The following is a 23,306-nucleotide window of genomic DNA, read 5'->3' as shown; positions in this document are numbered from 1 at the left end:
GGCGGCGGCAGCGGCCGGGCCCTCCCTGCGGCCCACGCGGGCCCGCGCCCATCGCGAGGATTGCCCGGGCGGCGGCGGCGCCCCACGGCCCCCGGTGCTGATGAGCGCCGCGATCTGCGCGCCCTTCGGGGCCCGCAGCTCGAAAGGCAACGGGCACACCCCCACATTCTGCTGACCGTGCGGCTCTTCACCGGGGGCTCCCGCCAGCCCTGGCATTCCGGCACAGCTCTCGCCGTGCTTGGGCCGGGGGAGGSTGGCGGTGGCGCCATGCTCGGGTTCCTCCTCCCGTGCGGTGAGGGACAAGTCACAGCAAATAGTTCAGCTTGGGTTTCAGCTGTGTGTGCGACGGTACACGGTGGACCACGCTGGGTCAACCTGGTTATTGCTGCGATTGCTCGGAGCTRTCGGCCCTTACCACATTAGCGTGTTGTGCTGGTGGTTCAATGTCTTGTTTCGGCTTTGATTTGCCAAGCTTTGCAAGGGCTCTTAACTTTGGGATACTTTCAGTAGATCCTTCGAATTCAGTTCCAGCTTAAGACTTAAATAATTTGCAGTCACTTACCGGAGATACAGGTAGCTGAATTGCAAGCTATCAAAACCTGTACCTCACGTGGTTGGTCCTGCTGGGCTGYTGTCTGTTACTCGATTTGTAATGATGTGAATTGAAGCCCTCGAATGGGTGATCATTCTCTTTACAAAAGTTATTGATTCCAGTAAGGTTCGTTAGCCCTCGTAGGAAATGACACCATTGTCATCACTCATTGCAGTGAATGGACGTTCATTTATAATACTGTGAAGTTCTCTGAATTGAGCACGCAGTGTTGGAAACGATTGTAAATACATGAATGTAAAATATGCTAAATAGTGGGTGAAAAAATTGCAACTATTTTGTCTAAGAAGCCAAGTTATCAAGTAGGTGATAGAGATGGTGAGGTAAAACGAGGCAGGAGTAGCATTTACTGTCTGTGAAACCGAGCTAAACTACAATTAGTGTTCAGAATTGTAATCAGTAAAAATAAAGAAGACAAGTCTTACAGATTTTGATGCTCCAGCTGCCTGAGTGCACAGCATACTAACCTGAATGTATTTCAGGTGTGAGAGGGAACAGTGATTCATAATACACAGGTATTTATCACAGAGTTGCAGTAAGAGCTCAGTCATGAGGCTGTTGTCTGTGTTAAATTTTTTCATTGCTCTTGACAATTCCCCAGAATACAGCCAAGAAGTGCACCCACTTATGCTGGTGCATAAATTTCCTTCTTGATTCTTTTGTTTCCTTCATGCTTTTCTAGAAAAAAAATGCTCAAAAAATGTGCAATTTACAACTCTCTACAAAGGTATATGGTGATGTGGGACTGTTTATTTTCCTCCTGGAGAAGAAAGGTGGAGGGTAGAAGAGTCCTAGAAACTCCAGATTTTCTATGAGAGATCCCCCTTAGACATCTTTTGGGATTATAAGGTGGTGTGTATGATGGGTTGTGTATTTCCATATTTCATGTGTGCATATAGAGCTTTTTAATCTGTCTTGGTTGTGTTAGATGACCAACTCTTCAGCTCCTGTGCTGTGCATGCCTTAGGTTTGCTAGATGTGCATATGATCCAGGACTTCAATCTGACTAGTTACTACAGCCTCAAAAATGTGCAAAGTCATATTTTGAAATACCTTTGCTGCAGAGGTGCAGACCCAGAAATAAGCCTGCTTAAGTCTGCAAAATTCTTGAGTGAGAATTGTTTTGATCTTTCCTATTATGCCAATTTTGATATTAGTGTTAAATTTCCAGTTCTGGATGTCTTAGAGGGAGGGGAGGAAGTGAATTCAAGTTGCCAATGAGAATTTGAAAGATCAGGAAAGGAAATAGAAGAGAGAGATAGGAAAGTGCTGAGTAATGGTAAAATAAATCCTGTGAAGAAAATTAGGTCTTCYTATTATGCACAGTAATAACTTTTATGATAGATAAATGGCTTAGGTTACTTTTAGGAAAAGACCTCCCTTTTCTGCACATGCACCCTTTGTCTTGTCATCCAGGGGAGGCCATCGATGGCTGCTTGGGACTAGGAGAGTATATGTGGACTGCATGTCTTGAGCCTGGCTGGCTGCTCCAAATGCAGTTGGCATTCCTTGTCTTGAGTGACTGCTGGCAGATGGCCGAGCTCTCAGGTTGACTTGCAGCCCTGTACTCCTCAGCCTGCGTCTTTGCTATGCGCAGGCTGTCATCCATCCCAGGAGGAGAGCAGGAGCTTTCCCTGTCGCTGCAAGAGCTGTATTTATATTTCTAATAGTTTCTTCAAATTCAATGCAAAGGTGACAGTATGGATGTCGCAAAACAGTCGTTGCAGAAGATACAGAATTATTCTCAATTTGATGTCCTCAGCTTACTTAGACTTTAGTATAAAGTGTGTGTGGGAATGGTCTGTAAGCTCATAAGATGACTTGCTTTAGAATTCACAGATGTGTGTTAGCACATCATAAATGGTGAGTAGAAAACACTGGTATAGTTTTGAATCTATAAAATCATAATCAGTATTGGAAGACCTTGTATCTTGTGAATAGAGAAGATGTATTTTTGTTTTCTTCAGCAGTTCAAAAGCAGGGGTCATGAGAATCATCCTGGCAAAAAAGTCTATTAATGTAAGATAAAATGAAAATGTGTTATTGGCACATTTACATAGATATGTGGTTTTCATGCTGTGAACTTTTTTCCAAAAAGTGTCTATTTCCAGTATTAAAAGGTGAGCCTTTGCAATGGACAATAAGCCCAGGGATTTTTACTTTCAAGCACTTATTACATCAATTCTTTCCTGTGTTGCAAAGTCACGTACCTCCAGTCAAGTAAGGAATGAAATTGCATCTGAATTTTTTTCTTGGTTGACATTCAGTCCTCCTTATTGCTGTGTCAAGTGCAGTCAGTGTATCTGAATGGGATGGACAATACTGCCTTGTATGATCTTTTAAAATGTTTTTTTTTTTTCTGCAGTTTTCATTGCTACAGTGATCTCGTCATTCATGATTTGATGTACAGGTCTTAAGCTAACTGTTAAGCTAAGCCAGTTGTTAGTAGCGCTGCTGTTACAATCACTGCAGCTGCTCCTATCATGAAGTAACCATCTGAAGCAGTATCTGAGACTCCTTCAATTTTTTTTTTCTAATAAATTTATCAGTGTTATGTTTCAGAAGCCTTGATTTCCTCCCTGCGCAATACTGTGGTGTTGTGTGAGATAGGCATTCCTTGCTGTTTACTTGTGAAGCTATTTCCATTATCTGCAGGGAACTCCTGCTTGCTGTATTTTTGAGACTCTGGGAACCCTTGGGCTGCTAGTTACAGAATGCTGCTTCAAAATGTAAAATTTTTGGGGAGTTTTATGGACATTCTGTTGGTGTGTGTGTGTGCTATGCTAGGCATCTACAGTATTTTTTATTAGAGTTCACTATAATAAGCTTTATATGTTTGGGTTTTTTTTTAAATATAAATCAGGTATTTAGTCTGCAACTGGAAATTTCAAAATTTGAAAATTCTTGCTTTTTCTTGAAAGCTGGGTGTTTGTGAAGCATTGACTTCCGTCTCCCCGTGAAAATTTAAGTCACTGCTGCTTTTTGATTTCTCTGATGTTTCTGACTATATTTTCATTTCCTGAATAAAAAAAGTTAAAAATACGTGAGGTAAYCTAATATCTTTCTGAGGTGTTTTATATTTCCTTGGATGGTGGTTAGGCACAGAAAACATTACTTCTGAAGAATGCTATTCCTTGATATTTGTCAGAGAATCTAATGTGKTTTTTTTTTGCACCATGTTTGAATGCCATTCGAATCTTGTGGTTAACTGCAAACTTGATAGAAGGGTGAAAATTTTGTGAATTTTTTAGAAGTGTTTTTGTACTATYCTTAAAACCACCTTCTCCCTTGTCCCCCTTGTAGGAAAGGTAGAAATATAATACATGTGCTGTTTTGCAACCCTCATTGAGYCTTCTTGCCAGGTGACCAATATACTATGGGCTGGCTGTGGTAGTGGGAGGGGTATATAGGCAGGTATTGGAAGTCTGAAACTTGGCGGGAAGATGCTTTGTGAAGATGTGAGAGGGATGCTAAGAAGGAGGCTCAGGCCCAGAGGATAAGAAAACTTTCCAGTTAGGTCTAGTTAGGTTAAATTTAAAAAGAAAGTGTGGTGTCTTAAAAACGGACCTTAAAGAGGACGCTGGTAACTTTTCACAACATTTTCCTTAAAGAAGCTTTCAGTAGACGCTGTAGAACAAAAACTGAGGAAAAACTAAGGAAATAACCCAGACAGAGGCAATAATCTTGTTTGGACTATCGTGTATAACATTTGAGGAACTTGGAGGCACAAACCTATAGTAAACCAATAGATTTTTATTTCTTTGCATGCAGCTGTTTTATACGATGCTTGTGTGTTATGTTTAGATGGCTTTCAGAGTATCAGCAAAATCTGTTTTGTGTAATAGTACAAAACAAATTTTTATAGTTACATGTGACTTGTGGATTAATATTGAGAAGTAAGGTGCAAATTTTGCCATAGATGGTGTTGTGGGTTGACCCTGTCTGGGTGCCACTCTATCTCTCCCCTTCTCAGCTGAGCAGGGGAGAGAAAATGTGACCAAAGGCTCCTGGGTCAAGAGAATCACAGAATAACTCTCCCATTACAGTCATGGGCAAAACAGACTTGACTCGGGGAAATTAGTATCATTTATTGCCTATCAAATCTGAGTAGGGTAATGAGAAATTAAACCTAAATCTTAAAGCACCTTGCCCCCCACCTCACCCTCCTTCCTGGGCTCAGCTTTATTGCTGATTKTCCTCTCCGTCCTATCACTCAGTGATGCAGTGGAATAGGAAATGGGGGTTGTGTTCAGTACGTCCGTTGTTTTCATTGTTGCTCCTTGTTCCTCAGGGGCAGGATTCCCTATACTTTTCCCCTGCTTCAGCGTGGGGTGGGCCCCTCCCTGAACTTCTGAAACATGAGTCCTTCTCACAGGCTACAGTCTTCACAAATTCCTCCAATGTGGGTCCTTTCAATAGAGTGAAGTCCTTCCGGAGTAGACTGCTTCAGTGTGGTCCTCCACSTGAGTCACAAGTCCTGCCAGCAAACCTGGGCTTCTCCACAGGACCTGCCAGGAGCTTGCTCCACTATAGGCTTCCCTAGAGTCTCCTTTGGGTGCATCCACATGCTCCAGCAAGGGGTTGTCCATGGGCTGCAGGGAAAATAGTCTGTGTCACCATGGGCTGCCGGGGAATCTGCCCCGGCCCCTGGAGCATCTCTACTTGTGCACTCACTTTGGTGTCTGCAGAGCTGTTTTCACATAATCTTATATCTTTGGCTGCTGCTTCCTAGGTTCATGTTCTTTCCTTTTTTAAATATGTTACCTCAGAGGTGCTACCGCCATTGCTGATGGGCTCAGCCTCRGCCAGGGGCAGGTCCATCTTGGAGCTGGCTGTCACTGACTGTTGGACATGGGGAAAGTTKCTGGCAGATTCTCACAGAAGTCCCTTTGTAGGCCCCCGTCCTGACCAGAACCTTGCCATGTAAACCTTGTACAGATGATGTTTGAACAGAAGCTCAATATGAATTATTGTTTGCTTTAACCACACTTTGATAGTTGACTGTGCACTGTGTATTAATGCAGCATGCTCCATCAGTGTAACTGCAGGAACCGTTTACACTCTCAGCTTAGTATATTCAGTTATGCCTCACTTCTGTAGCTGGAGATACACCATGAAAAGCTCTATCTGTGCTAGTACGTAGATAATCCTCTAGGAATTTGCATAGGATCTCATATTCACAGTTCCAAAATCCTATAATGTGCTGTGGAAAATTAGAGAATGAGATCATTCTCAGGGRGGGTGCTGCTGACCTTAAAATGCCCCTCTTCATATTACTGTTTGGCTACAAGGTCTTCTTCCAAGAGTAGGTAGATTTTGGATTTTTTTTTCTTCTGAGAAGGCACTGTTACTTGGAATACAATTGTCTTCATCTCACTGCAACTGGCTTTGCAGAGGTTAAAATTGTGTGGTTATGGGAGCTGGAGAGCCAGAAGCATGTGAGAGAAGATTGTGAGCAATCCAGAGTTCACAGTGCTAGTTTAGCAGAGCTGGAGTTTCAATTTGCTGGACAGCTCTCCATAGATTATTAGTTAATGTTTTCTACATCTACTGTATCGCTGTTTTATTGTTTCTTTTTTACAGCGGATGCCTTTCACATGTTGACACTTGGAATATGTTTTCTTGCCTTTTTTTTGGTAGGGATGGAATGGGGAACCTGCAGGGCAGAAACGTTAGTGTACAAGAGACATTAATCCAGTAATGAGTCCAGGAAGTGGGGGCATGTGGAATGCTGACACTTGGGGATTATATAGCAAGGAAGAGAATTCATGTGGAGGCCGGCTTTTGTAAACTGAAGTGTAGCCTTCTATTTATTATGTTTGACCTTGCTTTACAGTTTAATGTTGCTTATTCTTTTTTTCTTTGTCCTAAAAGATAGATGTTATTTTCAGAAGATTTTCTTCAATTAAGTTGTTTTTCAGTGATACAATTTTAATGTAAACATTCTGAAATCTCTCTGACAATATGACATCTGCTTAGGTAACCAATTTATTTTCAGTAATGCTGGTTATAGCCAGTTCTTTACATAATTGTAGGTAATGAATTGATAGACTCTGGAAGAAATTGTATGTGTGGTAATGTAATACTAAGTTTTGAATTAAGTTTTTCTAGTTTTCTGAGGCAGCTTTATCCCTATATGTAGAAGACAGTTTTGACTGATAAATTTCACTTTTTCCTACTGCCTCTCACTCAAAAATCAAAGCAAAAACATGCATGCTTTTTTACCTTCTTGTGTGCGATTCATCACTTCTTGTTAAAGGAGATCAGTGTGAATCTTCCCCCTTATCACACTGAGACAGACAGGAAAGAATTGTCATTTGGCAAGTAACTATAACTTGTCAATGTGCCAATATACTGCTTTAAGTTTTGCCCTATGCAGCTAAAGCCTTTAGCTTCTATTATGTGSCCCCAAATTAGTCTGGACTATTGGATGTAGTTGGAAGATAATGGCACTGGTAACTGGGAAGGGTTGCTAGTAATCAGAATGAAAGTATGAAAGAAATGTGTTCTCTATGTAGTTCAAATTGAAATGCCAAGGTTGGTTGTTGTACTTCTGTTTTTTGCAGAGAGCTGCACGAGGTGAAGAAGTTACCACCTAGTGATACTAGATTAACCAGAAGTTCATGAAGTGATTAATCTGGCTCATTCTTCTAGCAGTCTCTCAGTACCTAAAGCAGGCCTTCAGAAAAGCTGGGGAGACTTTTTTACAAGAGCCTATAGCGATAGTGCTAGGGGAATGGCTTCAAACTGGAAGAGGGCAGGTTTTGACTACATGTATGGAAGAAATTTTTTACTCTGAGGGTGGTGAGGCACTGAAACAGGTTGCCTAATGAAGTGGTGAATGTCCCATCCCATCCATGGGAGTGTTTAAGGCCAGGTTGGATGGGCCTCTGAGCAGCCTGGCCTAGTGCAAGGTGTCCCTGCCCATGGTGGGGGGGTTGGACTAGGTGTTCTTTAAGGTCCCTTCCAACCCACGCTGTTCTGTAATTCTGATTCAGGTTGAACAGCCTTACTGTATTAACAGATTCAGCTTGGACTGCTGCCACAAAAGTTTTTATACACTGAGGTGAACTTAGACTGAGGAACTGATTTGGCTCAGAACTCTGTACTAAAGGTTATTTCTTAAGCCAATTCAGTTCTGTGATCTCATCTGTTATTTGACTTTGCAAATGCTTGGGCTGACGAAGGGAGTACATGGAAGGCTGACTGTTCAAATTAGCACTGGTGCTGAGAAGCTAGAGCTTCCCATTCAGGCAGACTCACATTCTGTGAGGAAAGGAAATAGTGGAGGTAGTTACAAATGTGACTGTAGTTGATCAAGGATTGAGAACCATGCTGAAATAGTGGGTAGAAAGGCAATTTGACTCAATTGTAAACTCAACAGCCAATAAAAAATGAGACAAAGGACTGCCACTCTCAGTGGCTAAAAACTAGTGGAACTTGGGTGTAATTAAAAAAAAAAATACCTTTGCTTTTTGCTATTGGTAGTGTCTTTTCATTTATTTTAGAAATCTTCCTGGAGGATTTGGCAGCAATTGTGTGATCTCCCTTAGGAAGCAGATACTGAAATGACTAATGAGCAATCAGTTAAACTGAAAGATCTCTCTTTTTCCTCATCACATCTTCTTCCACATAAATTGTTATGTGTGGTACTCTCCAAGTGATAAGTGTTACAGTTTCAGCTGTAGCAGGAAATGGAGCTAGTGGTTTTAAGTCTGTCATCTCTTTCCAAAAACTCTGAATTTGCAGTATCATCTGCAGTCTGAAACTGTCTGCTGCATTCTCTCTAAAACTGATTCTGTATGCTACAGCTCGAACACATCTCAGATTAAAAGTTACTGTGTGATTTATGCTGAGGTGAACTGGCCTAGACSAGATGCCCACCCAGCCTCACTCTCTTCCCAGCTCAGCCAGGCAGGGGGGAAAAAATAAGAAGGAAAAGCTCATAGGTCAAGACAAAGATAGATCGTTTACTGATTGTCATAATGGCGAAACAAACTCAACTTGGGGAAAATTAATTAATTTGTTTCCTAGTAGAATGGAATTGGATGGTGACAAAGACAACATTAAAACACCACCTTTGCTACCCTTTTCCAGTACTCAACTTTAGTCCTTCACTCCTTACTTTCCAACTCCTGTGTCCCTGATGGATGCAGGGGTATGGGGAATGGGGTTTTATGTTCAGTTCACAAGAGCTGCTCTCTACCTTCCTCTTTGCACTTTTCCTGTGCTCCAGAGTGATCCTCTCCACAGTCTACAATGTGCGTATGTGCTCCTCTCTGGTCCTTTATAGGCTAAGGGGAATCTTTGCTCCAGTGCCTGGAGCTTGTGCTTACCTTCCTTCTCTGACCTTGGTGTTAACACTAGTTTTGCTCACTTTTTTTTTTTATTTTTACCTGTTACTGTTCTCTCTGTGTAGTGTTGTTTTCTGTCCTTTCTTAAAYGCATTTTCCCAGGAGTGTCACTGGCTTGGCTGATAGGTTCACCCTTGTCCTGTGGCATGTTTTTGGAGCTGGCTGTGTCTCGTGAGCTCTGGCCTCAGCTTCTGGGCTCTCCCCACAGAGGTCACCYCTGGAGCCCCTCTGCTGACGGAAACTTGACACATACGCCATGTACATGTGCTTGGATTGTTAGCAGTTAAATTAGATCATATCAAAAAAGTTGAGGCAAGGTGATGTGGATTTCTTTCAGCTGGGATGCCTTTTTCATTTTACAAATAAYGCTTCTTTTGGGCCATTTTGGGACTGTTCATACAATGTTGCATTGCATCCTGTTGTTCCTTTTATAAATGGCCACGATTGCCAAAAAGGGGCAATGGCTGGGATTGTTTTATAGCTGACTGTTTGGAGACCTTTTCTTGTTCCACCTGGGGAAGAAATATGTTGAGGGTTGTATGGATTTTGTTAATTTGTACTGGTGGAAGATGCTTTTACCTTCAGCCAATGCCAACTGTTCCATGGTTTCTGTGGGAAGTTACTGTCCTTCCTCTGTTGGATGGCATCACAGTTTTTATGTTGTCAGGTCAGCATTTGACAGATTAAAGATCTAGTTAAGATCTCACTTTTCCTAAGTTGCATTGAGAATGCTGATAGGATTTACTTTCTTGGTAGATTTGCATGATGGTGATTTCTGGCAAGGCGGTAACAATAAACATTGGTACTTGAGCTGTAATTCCTGTTGTAGATTAAGTCCTGTTTGTGGGGGCCAAAAGCCAGCATTGCAAAAAAACCCAAAATTAAATAAAACAAATACTAAAAACAAAATAAAAAACCACAAAACTAACAACACAACCACTTTGACAACTATTATAACACATCAATAATATACTAATAAATAAAAAACAAACTACTAATTAACCAATAAACAACTACCATTCACACAAGAAACCTAATATACACACTATTACTAAATAAATAAAAAAACCTCAACCCAATAATAAAAAAACTTTACTCCTTACTTATATCACATTATCTATTTCTATGACAACACCTGTTAAAGCAAATATACGCACCCTGATCTGCTCAGAATAAAGCTAAGGTTAGTTGAGCCTAGAAGTAAGGGTGGATATTGCCTACACTTTCTCACTGTCTGAAGTAAATTAGAGAGCTTTTAACTTGCGACAGCCTGTTAAATTTGTACGAGTGKAACTTCCATCTTAGTAGGTGATGCTGAAGGAATATTGCTTGACTGTTGCTTAGTGAATTGAGCTAATAAATGTGCTGCTGAAGTTATGAGCAAAGAATCATTTCCCTGAGGCTTTGTGTAAAGATGTGGTATTGTGCCATTTAAAATATTTAACAGCTTTAAGACCTGCAAGAAAAAAAGAAAAAAAAAAGTGTTTTTTCTTTATATGAGGCCATTAATTAATGYTTTGTGTTTTGAAATTTCAGAATATTTTTATCACAGATATGTCAGCCTCTGAAAGTCAGTGATTTTATCTCTCTTTTTAAGGTACTAGCATAAAGTTTTCTGTAGTCTTAGTGCTGTAAAAAGTTCCTGGATAACTGTTTATAACAAGTAAGATATGCAGAGTCTTTGCTGTTTAAGACTTTTATAGATGGATGAAGACTTTTAATTTAGTAGTTTACCATCTGTTACTGAAATTAGCCCAGTTGGTAGTTAAGCTTCTTCCTTTGGAATGTGAAGGAAGGCTCTGCATTTCCTTTTTAGGTTGGTTACAGAATAGTAATCCCTTACGTTGGTATTCTGCTGTGTTTAACACTGCAGTCCCAACTCTTTAAACCAGCCCTTTAACCAGAAGGAATTGTCTCCCATCCTTCTGACATTGTTTGTTTGCACCCTGCTTTTTGTTGGCACAGCTGTTTGTGTGTAACATGTGGTGCACTGCATCAGGGACTCTTCTTTCTTGCATGACTTTTTTTTTCTTCCAAATTGGCTATGTGCTGTGTTTGACCATGAGGTAAAGAGACAGCTATACAGGCAAAAGTGAAAGTGCATGATAGGCTGAGCTGGAAAGGCAGCACAAATTTAGGTTTTTTTTCCTTCCCCCAGTGGCTGATCATTTATCATCTTACAATATTCAGATCCTGTAAGGTGTTGTGATTTCTCTAAGCTACCTTTATTCTAGTGGATTTTACAAAGTTCACTCGGTGATTCACAACTGGTATTAAAGAACAGTGTAGAGCAGAAGACCATTCTGTAAAAAAGTGTATTCCTTCATTTGTAACATGAAGTAGTAACAGTACTTAGTTTGTGGATTAATAAGTAGCATATTTTATTTATTGAAGGTATCTGTATAGCAGTAATATTGAATGTGAAATAAGACAGCTGGGGTGTCAAGAAAATGAGTGCAAGTAGCTGAATTACTAAGTAAAGTACATTTGTGTAGAGATATGGAACTTGGATGTCTTCTTTGAGCAAGTTTGTGCTGACTTTGTAAGCAAGTGTCTCTTAAATTCTCGTGGCCTTCACACAGCAGCTTTAAAGTTCACATAATTTATAGGTACTAGATGTTGATTTATTCCTAACTGTTTTAGCCATGTCCCTTGGCAGGCAGTGTAAAATCTGTGGTGGTTAACTATTGCCATAGCACAGGAGACAGAATTTCACTATTTTTTCAACCAAAGAATAGTACTCCTGTCTAAGAAGCTATGAAGAAATTTTAAAAATTGTCTAATCCCATGCCAGAATTTCTTCCTTCAGTGCTGGAGTGGTCTCTGTCAGAGAAACTTTTACAGTTCAGCTGCAGTGACTCTACTAGGTGAGAAATAATGTTTGGGGTTTTTTGCAAGTACTTGCGCACATGAGTCTTCTGAGTGTAGTCATTTGCCACTTTTGTATTTTGGCRCTATTTGTAGTTATTTGGTCTTGCTTTAGTGTGTTGATAGCAAGCAAGACTTCGGAGGTAGCTTTTTGTTTTTCAAAAGGGTAGCATACAAAAATCTCTTGAAAGTTGTTTTGACTGAGGCCTTGGCAGCTTGAGGCTTTTTTGTAAACACTTCTGCAAGACTGGAAGTGATTAAAATGGTGTATTTGTAATGGATCCATCCTTCTTTGTTTGCTTGTTCATCGTTCCATGTTCATCAGCAGTTTTCCTGCATGTATGCGTAGAAGCACCTTGTGGGCTGTTCAGTTTACTTCCTAAAAAAGAGTTCTGTCTTATCATGTGTGTATGAATAAGGACAATCTTGGTGGTTATATCTACTTTTCAGTAAATTTATTTTTCCTCTTTGATGGAAAGCAGGATAACCAAGCAAAAGAGAATGAATGAAACATACTCCCCTGCAGATCGATCTCTCCTTGTTGTGTGGCTTCTCTTACTGTTGGCAACCTCAAAAACCCTCACCCCCACCTCCTGTTCCACTGTTCTCTTTCTAGCATCATAATACTCTCACTTCCCAAGGCTTCTTATTCTCRCATGTTACTGTAAAAATAGGTTGAGGGTTTCTTCCCCCTCAGATACAATTAGTTTTCAGTTTAATGTCTTCATAGAAGAATAGCTGTGCAGAATTGCAGCTACACCATGTGTCCCATCCGTATCATCTGTCACTCTGCTTCAGGCCACCTGTGTTAATAAGGAAAGCTTTCCTTTTGCTTGTCAAAACACCTTCAACACTTCTGTGTTTTCTAACCACTAAATTAAAAATAAAAAATGGGTGATAAAAAAGGGGGGAAGGCATAACAAGTTGTGATTGACAGATTTGGTGTTTTCTTCAGTACAGACAGGCATGTATCTTCCTTTTGAGTTTATTAATTTTTTTTAGTCAACAGAAATTATTACATTACTTGAAATGGGGAAAAGTGGAGTAAATGCAGGAGCGAGAAGAAATCTCAACCTAAAAACATTGTAGAGTATTACAAATAGAAATATTTGCCTACAGCAGCATGGGAAACTTCATTGAAAGCTTTAGAGCTTTCAGAATATGTCCTGAAATCTCATGTGTGAAACTTCAGTATGCTAGAGGAGAGCTATTAAACACTACAAAGGACTATTCTGGAACACTTRCATGATGGGTGTTTGTATTCTTGTGAAGACAAAATGAACTGTTCTATTGTAAAAATCTTTATTGTGAGCAGCCGGACTCCAAAACTCTGGTTTCTCTGAATTTATTCTTTTTCCTTTTTAGCATGTTTATATATGGATGTTCCAGCTCTTTTTATCCTTATTGTCAGGCATTTTTGCTGGGCAAGAATGGTATACACCTGGTTGGAATAAACTGGCCAAACATCAGCAGTAGTATTGGAGTTGTTCATGTCTTTCCATTAGCACTGAGCTTGGTTAGTCTTAGCCACTAACAGCTTACAAAACATAYGGAACAGATGAAATTGGACAAAAGGTTTAAGGCAGTTTTGGGGGAAAAGGGGGAAGTAACAGAGTGCATAAAATTCACTTCCTCATTTTAAAAAGTGTAAGAAAGACTACCTAAAAAACCATGGGAAAGTCAAATGTTGCATGTGTTTGATTGCCCTGATAGTGAAAAAAAGGTGAAAAGTTAAGAATTAAAATAGATTTATTTATTTATTTATTTATTTATTTATTTCAACATATTGGACTTTTTTCATTGGGTAGCCATCCTCTGGGAAGTACACTAAAAAGAATTAAAATCTTTAAGCAGGTGGTTTCCTGAGCAGGTGCATAATGTTGTAGGTATACTGACATTTTTTTTTCTTGAATGTGACTTATTTCTGCAAGTTTTATGGCAGATCAAATTTATTTTAGTATCAGTGTGTCGGTAACTGTCCATCTTACTGTTAAATATGGAAATCAAGTCCCTGTAATCACCTTAGAACTGGGCCTAGTTGTACGTTTAAGCATTTTTATGTCCTTACAATGTAACTTGATGAATTTCTCCCTTTCTGTTCCTTTTCCATAGTGTCCCCCAAAATATATTAAGATATTATTGTTAATATCTTCATAATTTCAGGACAAAACTGTTGTTTACTGTCAGAGTTTAGGAGGTGTTGATGTATTTAAGTATACACATTGCACATTTTGTCAATAAATGGCGTCTTTGCTACATTTTTCACAGTCTAACAAGCTTGTCTGTGTTACACAGTTATAAAAAGATGCCTTTTCTGAAGCTTTTGCTCAAAGGCAGTGATGTGTGTTCACGGGGTCATGGCCTGTCATTTCAAGTGTATTGGAGAAGTTTAGCCTGGTGCTTGCTCTCTGCAGCACCAGAACCTGCCAGGTGTGAAAGATGAGTGTCAACCAGTTTCCTCACAGATTTCTTAAAAGTATGCATCCTCATTTCTGTTTGAAAACAGCTTCACTTATGCCGATAGCAATGGAGCTCCATGCACAGCCCAGGAAGCAAGGTGTGCTTCCTTAAAGGAATTTAATCTAATAATGATGTTCCACAAGAGCCCTGTATGGGCTCAGAGTAGGTTCAGTACTCATCTGGCTGTGTTCAGCATAAAGGCTTTTCTTCACACTCCCCTTTTCTGTGGTGTTGTATTAGCAAAATAACCACACTCACAGAATGYGGAGGCATGAAGGGCTCTCTGAGCGAGGCAACATGCTCGCAGTGGAATAGCCCCTTCAGTATTACAGGGTGCCCTCATTAAAATAATGGTTTTTCTCATACATGGGCTCTCTCATTGTTCACTGACAAATGGTTTTTAGTAGCAGAATGTGCAGTCTGCGGCCAGGCGTTGCTCCCTCAGATCTTCTGGCAGGTGGAAGTGCTGATGCTGCTGCCAGAGAACTGCTGATTCTGGGTGATTTTAAGCCAGGATTGGCTGCCCAGTACAGTTACAGTCAGCATACTGGCATAACTAGGGAGGCATTCTGGGGACTAGGGTGACAGAGGGGGAGCTGGGGACTGCTGAGATCAGCCCAGMTATTAAAATGTGTTATCCTTAATATTAAAAAAAACCTCTTTGAGTGTGCTGTCAGAACCAAAGCCATGATTTGTTTACAAGCATATCTCTGCCAAAGTCCTGCTGTGAAGAAGTTTAAAATTTGGTCTTTTCCATAAGTTCCTTATTTTTAAGTTTTGCATTGGCTTGCATTAGTTTGTTTGGCGTAAGACACCTTCCTCTGCCAGAACAGTCAAAAAGTATATGGTCCTTCATAGGCTGAAACCCAGTTGTCCCATTTACCTGGGGCAGCACTCATACTGACAACTTCCTGAAAGAAACTGAATGTTTTGTGCATTTACAGAGATAATATGTGGTTCCTTACTGACTTGTCATACCACTGAATGTGAGCTATAAGAATTTGTTAATAACATAATAATAACATAATAATAATAACTGCATAATAACTGCTTTTCTTCACAATTCATGTACAAGTAAATAGCAGAATACAAATAAGGAAGTTATAAAATCGTGTGTCTCATTTAAAATATACTCACAGAAGTAGACAGTTCTAAGAAGCTTCTAGACCTTCCAGTGAGGTGTGTAAGTAGCATCTAGTGTCTATGCAGAGAAGTAGACAATATGTAGTCACAACAAGGATGCACACCAGATATGTTTATTTTGAGGTTTGCATATGTACATAGTAATAAATTCAGTATTATGATTTGTAGGACCTTGACAATTCGGAGAAGAGTAATTGGATTTTGGCATTAATTACTGTGACTTCACTTCTTTATAAATTTATTAGTTTTTGTAAAATGAGGTGTTACTTAACTGCATCAAGACAGCCATATCATGCTATGTATGCTTATTTTTACAAGAGTAATGTAGCAGTCCAGTTATGTTTGAAGAATTTATTTAGCCAAGTAGAGGTAATCTGTTTAGTGCTTGTATTAAAGAGAGACTTATTGTATTGGAGAGAGGCTGGCTACAAGGGTGTGTACTGATAGGACAAGGAGAAGTGGTTCCAAACAGGAAGAGAGTGTTAAATAAGATGTTAGGAAGAAATTCTTAACTGTGAGGGTGGTGGGGCAGTAGAACAGGTTGTGCAGTGAAGTTGTGGTCGTTACCCTGTACGTGGAAGTGTTTCTAGCCAGGCTGGATGGAGCTCTGAGCAACCTGGTGTAGTGGAAGGTGTCCCTGGCCATGGCAGGGGGTTGGAATTAGATGGTATTTGAGGTCCCTTCCAACACAGACCATTCTGTGATTTTATGATCAGTGCTTTTGTAGATATATGGAATAAATATGCTGTAAAACGGAAATAATTATTGTGATACCTACAAGTTGCCATCTTCTGTCAGTAGAAACAGGATAATTTTTCTCTGTGAAAGCCAACACAGAAGCGTGGTGAAAAAATTAACAGTAAAAGCAAGCTTAGAAGAAAAGCAGGAAATGGGGTTAAAATTTCATGGGGAAGTGAGGCTTTAGCAGGATTTCTTGTCCCTGCCTAGTGTCCTTTTGCCCATTTTGGCCTTGCAATCTTTTTTATAAGAGCCAGAATGGTGCCCATCAACCTTGTGACAACAGGCAGCAGAGGAAAGGCAAAGATGTATAGGACTTGGTCTTTCTGCTCAGTGCATTAGCAGGATGGGCAGCTCTTAGCTGTGGTCACAGCTTGGTGCCTGAGGTAGGATTGGTACTGTAGGCAGAAGAAGGGAGCATCAAAGAAAGAGCACRTCACTGTAGGAGATTTTTCTAATTCTTCCCTAATTTTGCTGCTTATGGAACATCTTGACTGTCTCCTACTGTCTGTTAGGGTGACCTTAAACATAATTATATGTAGTCTGAAAGTGCTCACATCAAAGCTATTTATGCATCTATATGTCTAAATGTATAAAACATCCTCAAAATACATCTTYAGTGTTGCAGCAGAGTAGCACTAAAAGTTCTTTGAAGTTGGATCTGATTCCAGTACAAATGTTCAGCTTAATAAATAAGACCACTCTTGTTAAGAGTAAACCTTGAACACTTTCTGTGAGTGATTAATCCCTTTGGCTTTTCACTTATGGGAGTTTCTATTGAAGGTAGAATAGGAAATGCTTTTGTTGTTTCCAGTGTGGTATTCTTTAAAGAGCTTTTAAGTATATTGAAAAAAAAATATAGCAGCTTGGCAATAGTTTATCAAAAGTTAAGAAATTTGAGGACAGCTGAGTTATCTCTTAATGTGTGTTACAGAAGCACACAGCAGGTGAGGATCTCAAAGGATATGGGTACCAGTTTGCCACACAGCCCCATCTTCTTTCTGCAGATGTTCWTTAAGGTATTTGTTTAGGATTGGTTCTGTGAATGTAGGCTAAATGAATGGTTTTTACTTTTAAAATTTTTTTTACAAGTCATGTTTGTTTTAAACGGGTCTTATTTGTTACATTGCCTCCTTTTCTTCTAGGAAACCCAGCGCTTGCTGGCAGAGCCCGTCCCTGGGATAAAAGCGGAGCCAGATGAAAGCAACGCACGCTATTTTCATGTGGTCATTGCAGGTCCACAGGATTCCCCCTTTGAGGGTGGGACATTTAAACTTGAACTATTCCTTCCAGAAGAATATCCAATGGCAGCTCCTAAAGTACGTTTCATGACCAAAATTTACCATCCTAATGTAGACAAGCTGGGAAGAATATGTTTAGATATTTTGAAAGGTAAGTACTACTATGTTTTCTTTCTTCTTATAATATTAAGTACAGAATTTTTTAAGTTGACCCTAAAAAGGAGTTTTCATATGTTTAAAGAATATCTTGCTTCTTCTTTAATCTGAAAAAACCTGCTATTTCTGTAGACTGTGCTGAATATGGTGTTTCATAGTGCTATAAATGTCTCTTCAGATAAATGGTCCCCAGCTTTGCAGATTCGTACAGTTCTGCTATCAATCCAGGCTTTGTTAAGTGCTCCCAATCCAGATGATCCACTAGCAAATGATGTAGCTGAGCAATGGAAGACCAATGAAGCCCAAGCCATAGAAACAGGTGATGTATCTTCTACCTTTTCTTTTTTTCTAGTTTTAGGAATAGCTTGTTATTTGCTGGTGTATGTAAATCCTGACCTCTTGTTTTATGTCTGCAGCTTGCAGAAACAAAAAATTACTGCATACAGTCATAGTCCAGGTGCCCTGAATGTAACTGCAGTGGTCTGTTTTTAAGTCTGTGAGGCTTGGTAGAAGAAAAAGCTTTCTTCATCTGTCTTATCTTGAGTTTTGATGGTCCTGATTTGCTAGCCTGTCTAATTTGGAGGAGCATTCTACTGCTCATCCTCTACAGCTTAAGGAACTGATCAACAGGTTCCAGAAAGAACATCTCTTTGATGTTGCGTCTGTTGCAGGCTGTGGTGGAAGGGAAGAGTTACTATGTTATGCCTCTTCACATTGGATCCACTGCTGTCAGACTGCTTCTGTAATATATAAAAGTTGACAGCTGCTGGAATTCAAAACTGCACTTAAAAATCTCAGAATGGATGTATTTTGTGTGCTTGCAGCAAGGGTATAAAAGAGATCTTTAAGAATATGAATTTGAAGTTACTTTAATCAAGGCTGAAAACTACGTATTTTCTTAAATGTATTTCTTTTTCTTTACAGCCAGAGCATGGACTAGGCTATATGCCATGAATAATATTTAAATGCGCTTTGAACATCAAGTGTGCATCACTTCTCCTATTCTGCCAAGACCTCTTCCTTTTTTTGTTTGCATTTAATGGACACAGTCTTAGAAACATTACAGAATAAAAGCCCAGACATCTTCAGTCCTTTGGTGATTAAATGCACATTAGCAAATCTGTGTCTTGTCCTAATTCACTATTGTACCGCATGAGCAGAGGCTAGAAGTATCATCTGGATTGTTGTGAAATTGTTTGAAAGCAGCAGCACATCTCTGCTTTTAATCATTTTTCCCATCGTGGTTTAAGTATAAGCACTGTGAATGAAGGTAGGCAGGGTTAGCTGCGGGGCTTTTTGTTTTAATTTTGTGGGCTCCTCCTCCCTTTTTATGGTGATGCTAATTGCATTGGTAAAAGCAGCTAACCAGTTATACTTTAAAATATACCCTCTAGCTCAGTCTAACTTAGACGCTGTAGATGGACAAGCTTCATTGTTTGAACAAAAAATGGGAACATTAAACATCCATCACCTTCACTAATACTGTTGTGATTCTGCTGTCAAGTGTAGAAAAATCCCTCCAAGAAAAAGCTTGTGACCATTTTGTATGGCTTGTCTGGAAAATCTCCTGTAAATCTTATGTTTTAGTAAAATATTTTTTGTTATTCTACTTTGCCTTTGTATAGTTTATTTTGCTGTGTTTTCATTTCTCTGTGACAATCGTATTTAAAAAAATGGAACCCAGAATTGACAATTTGTATTCACCAGTCTGACAGATTTACCAGTAAAGAAGGGGAATTCACAAGTTTTATTTGGTTTTTGGTTTTGTTGGGTTTTTTTTTTGCTTCTGTATGTTGAGTTTTTTTTAGTTTGTGTTATGTGGGTGACCTTACCTGGCCAGTTTAATACGAAATTGCATTTGGAGTGACTTTTAGAAAGAAGTCTCTGATGTAACAATTATAACCTTAATTTTAGTAATGCGTGGATATGTGTTTTCATGGAAATAACCAGAACAAAGTAGGAGGTTGAGAGCAAACGACAGCACTAATTATGAGTATCTGCATAACTTCTCTTTGTTGATTGTTATCAGCCATTAGGCAGCATGGTTTTCTAACTTAATTCCTACCCTCTATTAACATGAAATTCCAGTATGTATTGACTGATGTCTGCTTAGCCACTTAGCGCTAGCAACTCATACCACTGGTTTTCTCTACAAGCCTTAGTAAGCTACTTGCTTGAGCAACCGGTCAGCTTAAATAGCAACAAAGCTTCTTTACTGGAGGGAAGAAAAGTGATGAAAAAATTCCTTCTCATCCTTGTTTCTTGTGTATGCATCTTGTCTAGGAGTCCAGTATCTTTTATGGGAACCTATCTAATTGCTTCCCTTCATTTCTTGTACCTCTATTCTCTACTTTCCCCAAGCCCTCTCCCTCACAAAACCAACCAAACAAAAAGCTTAAAAGCTTTTGGTGAGGCTAGCCTGAGGAGTATAAATGACAGCTTGTAGCGATTGCAATAGGGAATGTTTGTCATGCAATTCAGGGGTATGGTTATGTAGTCTATTGGAATTCTCCCTCTCACCTCTTCTTACTCTAGTGTCATCTGAAATTTCTATAGAATGTGGTGTATTTATTGTGCTCTTATGTAAGATGAAGAATATCTATTAAAACTGTGTTTTCCAACAGACAGTGCTTTCAGTGTTTAGTAACTGGTATTGTCCCTCAAAGTTCTCTCCAATGTGGTTGAAGAATGGTTCAGAATTCAACATTTTCACCAAACTGAGTCATAAAAAAACTGTTTTAAAAGTAGTTCTTGTGTTGAATGTAAGCCGAAGTTGCATTCAGGGCTTGTAACATATTCTTCATAGTAGCTAAGCACCATTAACCCCTCCCTTCCCTGTACAAATGTCTGTCTAGGGTTAGCTGGCCTACGTCCTGGATCTGCTACTAGCACGGATAACTTCTGTAGCAGGCAGCTGAGAATAAACAAGCTGTGCCGTAGACTGGATTCACTTCACCTACCTCTTAATACTTTATCTGACACTACATACACAGCTTTCCTCAGCTCTGTCTCTAGCCTAAGTATGAGTGGCACCCCAGAAGACAGTCAGACCCACCTAAGCATCCTATTTGAGAGTGGCTTTCCTTTCCTTCAGTAGAGAAACAAGACCTGAGCTGGCACTTGCAGTTTTGACTTCATAGGCGGGATAAATCCAGACCCAGATGATGTATATGAGGTAATACTTACAATCTTTATACAGAGCCCTGTATAAAGTCAAGCTGGGAATTTCATTCCAGCTTGTGCCAAGGAATGTGTAAAACTTAGGCTGAATTCTTTAAAGCCAGTAAGACAGAACCTTTTCCTAAGTTAAGCTGGTGTATATTCACTGTTATYACATGAAACTCAGTTATTTCTGTTACATCTGCCATTGCGGTTGTTTAGCAAATGCAGCTGTCTTTTAGGGAGAGTTAGTTTTATCTCCATTTTTAGTACATGCCTCTTGGATCAATTTACAGTAACTTTAAAATCAATGGGTTTCCTCTACCATTACTGGTGCTATGTGTCAAACGTCCTAAAATCCTTAGCAAGAGCGATGGCATTGCATTTTATGTGTCAGTGTTTGGGTAGTAACTATGTAGCTGTTGAGCCTGGATTATCACATGGGCTCTATAACCACACATGCAAAATACTTTTGCAGTAGTTTCCTCTAGATCAAGAGGAAGGCTTTTGGTTTTGCATAAATATTCAGTGGTGGTTTCTTCACATGTAGCCATGTTCTGTCATGGGTATGATGTATATGATTATTGGGAACTGATGGAACAGGTTTTTTGTATCTTAGCTGACTTTAGTCTAAACCAAGTGAAACATTGCTTCAATAGCTTTCAAGTAATTGTATTTCTACCATTGAAACTATTGTGGAACATCTTAATGGACTAGTGACATCAAAAATTGTGACATCTCTATATACATTCCTTCTTGAGTTGGGTTTTTTGGGCGTTTTTTTGAGGGTTAAAGTAAAATGTCTGGTAGGTTTTGTCAATAACATGTCTTGACTGTAATGTGACACTGAAATAAAAGGAAGAGTGATTATTCATTACTTAGGCACTGAGCTTCATTTAACTGCAGTGGGCTGCCATCAATGTGCAACAGTTTCCTAACAGTTCTTAACATCTGGTAAAACAAGAAAGATAACCTTGATAACTTCTCTCATAACTTTTCAATTGACTGTGGCTTCCCCCCACCATTGTATGAAGAGGAACAGCACCTCTGTCCTGAAAGTCCTTAGAGGAGACTGCTCTGGTACACAGCTCAGAGGATATGTTGGGYTCCCCCCCACCATCCTTTTTTTGTTTTTGTTTTGTTTGTTGGTCTGGGGTATTTTTGCTGGTTTTGTTTTTTGGCTGTCTCTGTTTAAATCTGTCTGGTTTAGTACAAGACTTTCCTACTTACGTGCACAGTTTGGACCATTTCTACTGCAATCAAATTGATAAATGTATTGAGCTTTGCTGAACCGTGTTACATTATGAGCATGGCACGAGGTTAGTAATTACATGGTTGCTGGATGGAGTTTGTATAGTTTATTGCAGCCTTTACTGTGGAAGTGTGCAGGATGATTTTAAAGCAAWTGTCTAATTGTTATGTTGCACTGAAGTGCATTAGAAAAGTGGCATCAAGTAGCATGGCTGCCTTATCTGTGGTGTTTCATAAATTCCCTACAGCACCTAGATCAGGGGTTAGGTGTGAGCAAATAGAAGTCTCTGGGTAAAGACTGCTCCAGTAGAAATACTCAGTGGAACACTACCCACCACCTGCCCTGGGTTAGGAAAGGGAATTGTGTCTCAAGAGGGTAGCTCAGTTAGTTGCTAGGGAGCTGTCACTGTTATCAGCCCATCATTGGGAGACCCTGGAGGGGGATTCTTGAACACTGGAAGGTACAATGCCTGTTGTTTCTATCACACTGCATGAGCCTTCCCACATAAAGAGATGGATAAGTGTGGCATGTAACAGAAGCATTTTTATTAGGTCATTTTTTTCGGAAGGAAAATACAAATTATTTCAAATAATTCTATCACTGGAGTACTTGTTGCAAGGTTTTCCCCAGACACTCTGCTGTCAGCTGGGTTCTTGTCTTCAGAGCTGCAGTGAAGGAGTATTTTTGGTTTGGGCCTAATCCACGCCTTCCTAACCTATGTTGCCTACCAAGGTAATTTCTAAATCTGAAAGATTTCATGTGTGGTGTTCAGTTGTTGCTGTAGCAGGTGTGCTCGTCTCAGCCTGGATGCCTGCTGTGCCTTCAGAACTGCTGCTGTAATTTTCCCATCAGCTACTCATGAGTGATAACAGTGCTCTTCCAGGGAACACTGAAGCCTTAGGCTGGGTATTCATAAATTTATGGAAGTGTGTGGTCCCATGCACAATTATTAAAGACAGACTAATCTGAAGGTGTTTTTTCTTCCTTCAGTTGCTGTGGACGTTTGTCTACCTTATTCAAAGGCAGGTTGCATTAGTGTCATACCCAGAAAGCAGGAAAGAAGGAAATATTTAGGAAAGTGAAGCAGTTGAAAGACCCTTAGGCCAAGAGCCCTGTTAGAGAATCTGCCTGGATGTAAAGGGCACTAGAGCATAGGGAAGCCAGCAGCAGGGTAAGTGCACCAGGTGATGGTCTTTCCCCAGCATCATGCATGGCTGTAGGTATTCCTTCATACTGCCCATCAGAACGGCGGTAACAAATGAAGGAAAGCTGTTGGGAACTGGTTTTCCCATTGAGCTACTGAAAGCAGTGTAGGTTATGAGGCA

General features: G+C 39.9%; 1 protein-coding gene across 1 annotated transcript in view; it reads left to right on the top strand.

Annotated features, from left to right (window-relative positions):
* The window catches only part of UBE2N (ubiquitin conjugating enzyme E2 N), a 19,587-nt gene extending 408 nt beyond the window's left edge, over positions 1-19,179 (top strand). The window contains exons 2-4 of the mRNA XM_057386730.1: positions 17,319-17,565; positions 17,749-17,889; positions 18,495-19,179. Of these exons, the coding sequence (XP_057242713.1) occupies positions 17,319-17,565; positions 17,749-17,889; positions 18,495-18,535 (429 nt within the window). The 3' untranslated portion in view covers positions 18,536-19,179. The remainder of the gene's footprint in view (positions 1-17,318; positions 17,566-17,748; positions 17,890-18,494) is intronic.
* Positions 19,180-23,306: the final 4,127 nt, after the last annotated feature.

This window comes from Malurus melanocephalus, unplaced genomic scaffold (genome assembly GCF_030028575.1).
Source record: "Malurus melanocephalus ecotype Western Australia unplaced genomic scaffold, MMel_1.1 scaffold_17, whole genome shotgun sequence".
Lineage (NCBI taxonomy): Eukaryota > Metazoa > Chordata > Aves > Passeriformes > Maluridae > Malurus > Malurus melanocephalus.
This window is presented reverse-complemented; position numbering and strand designations above follow the sequence as displayed.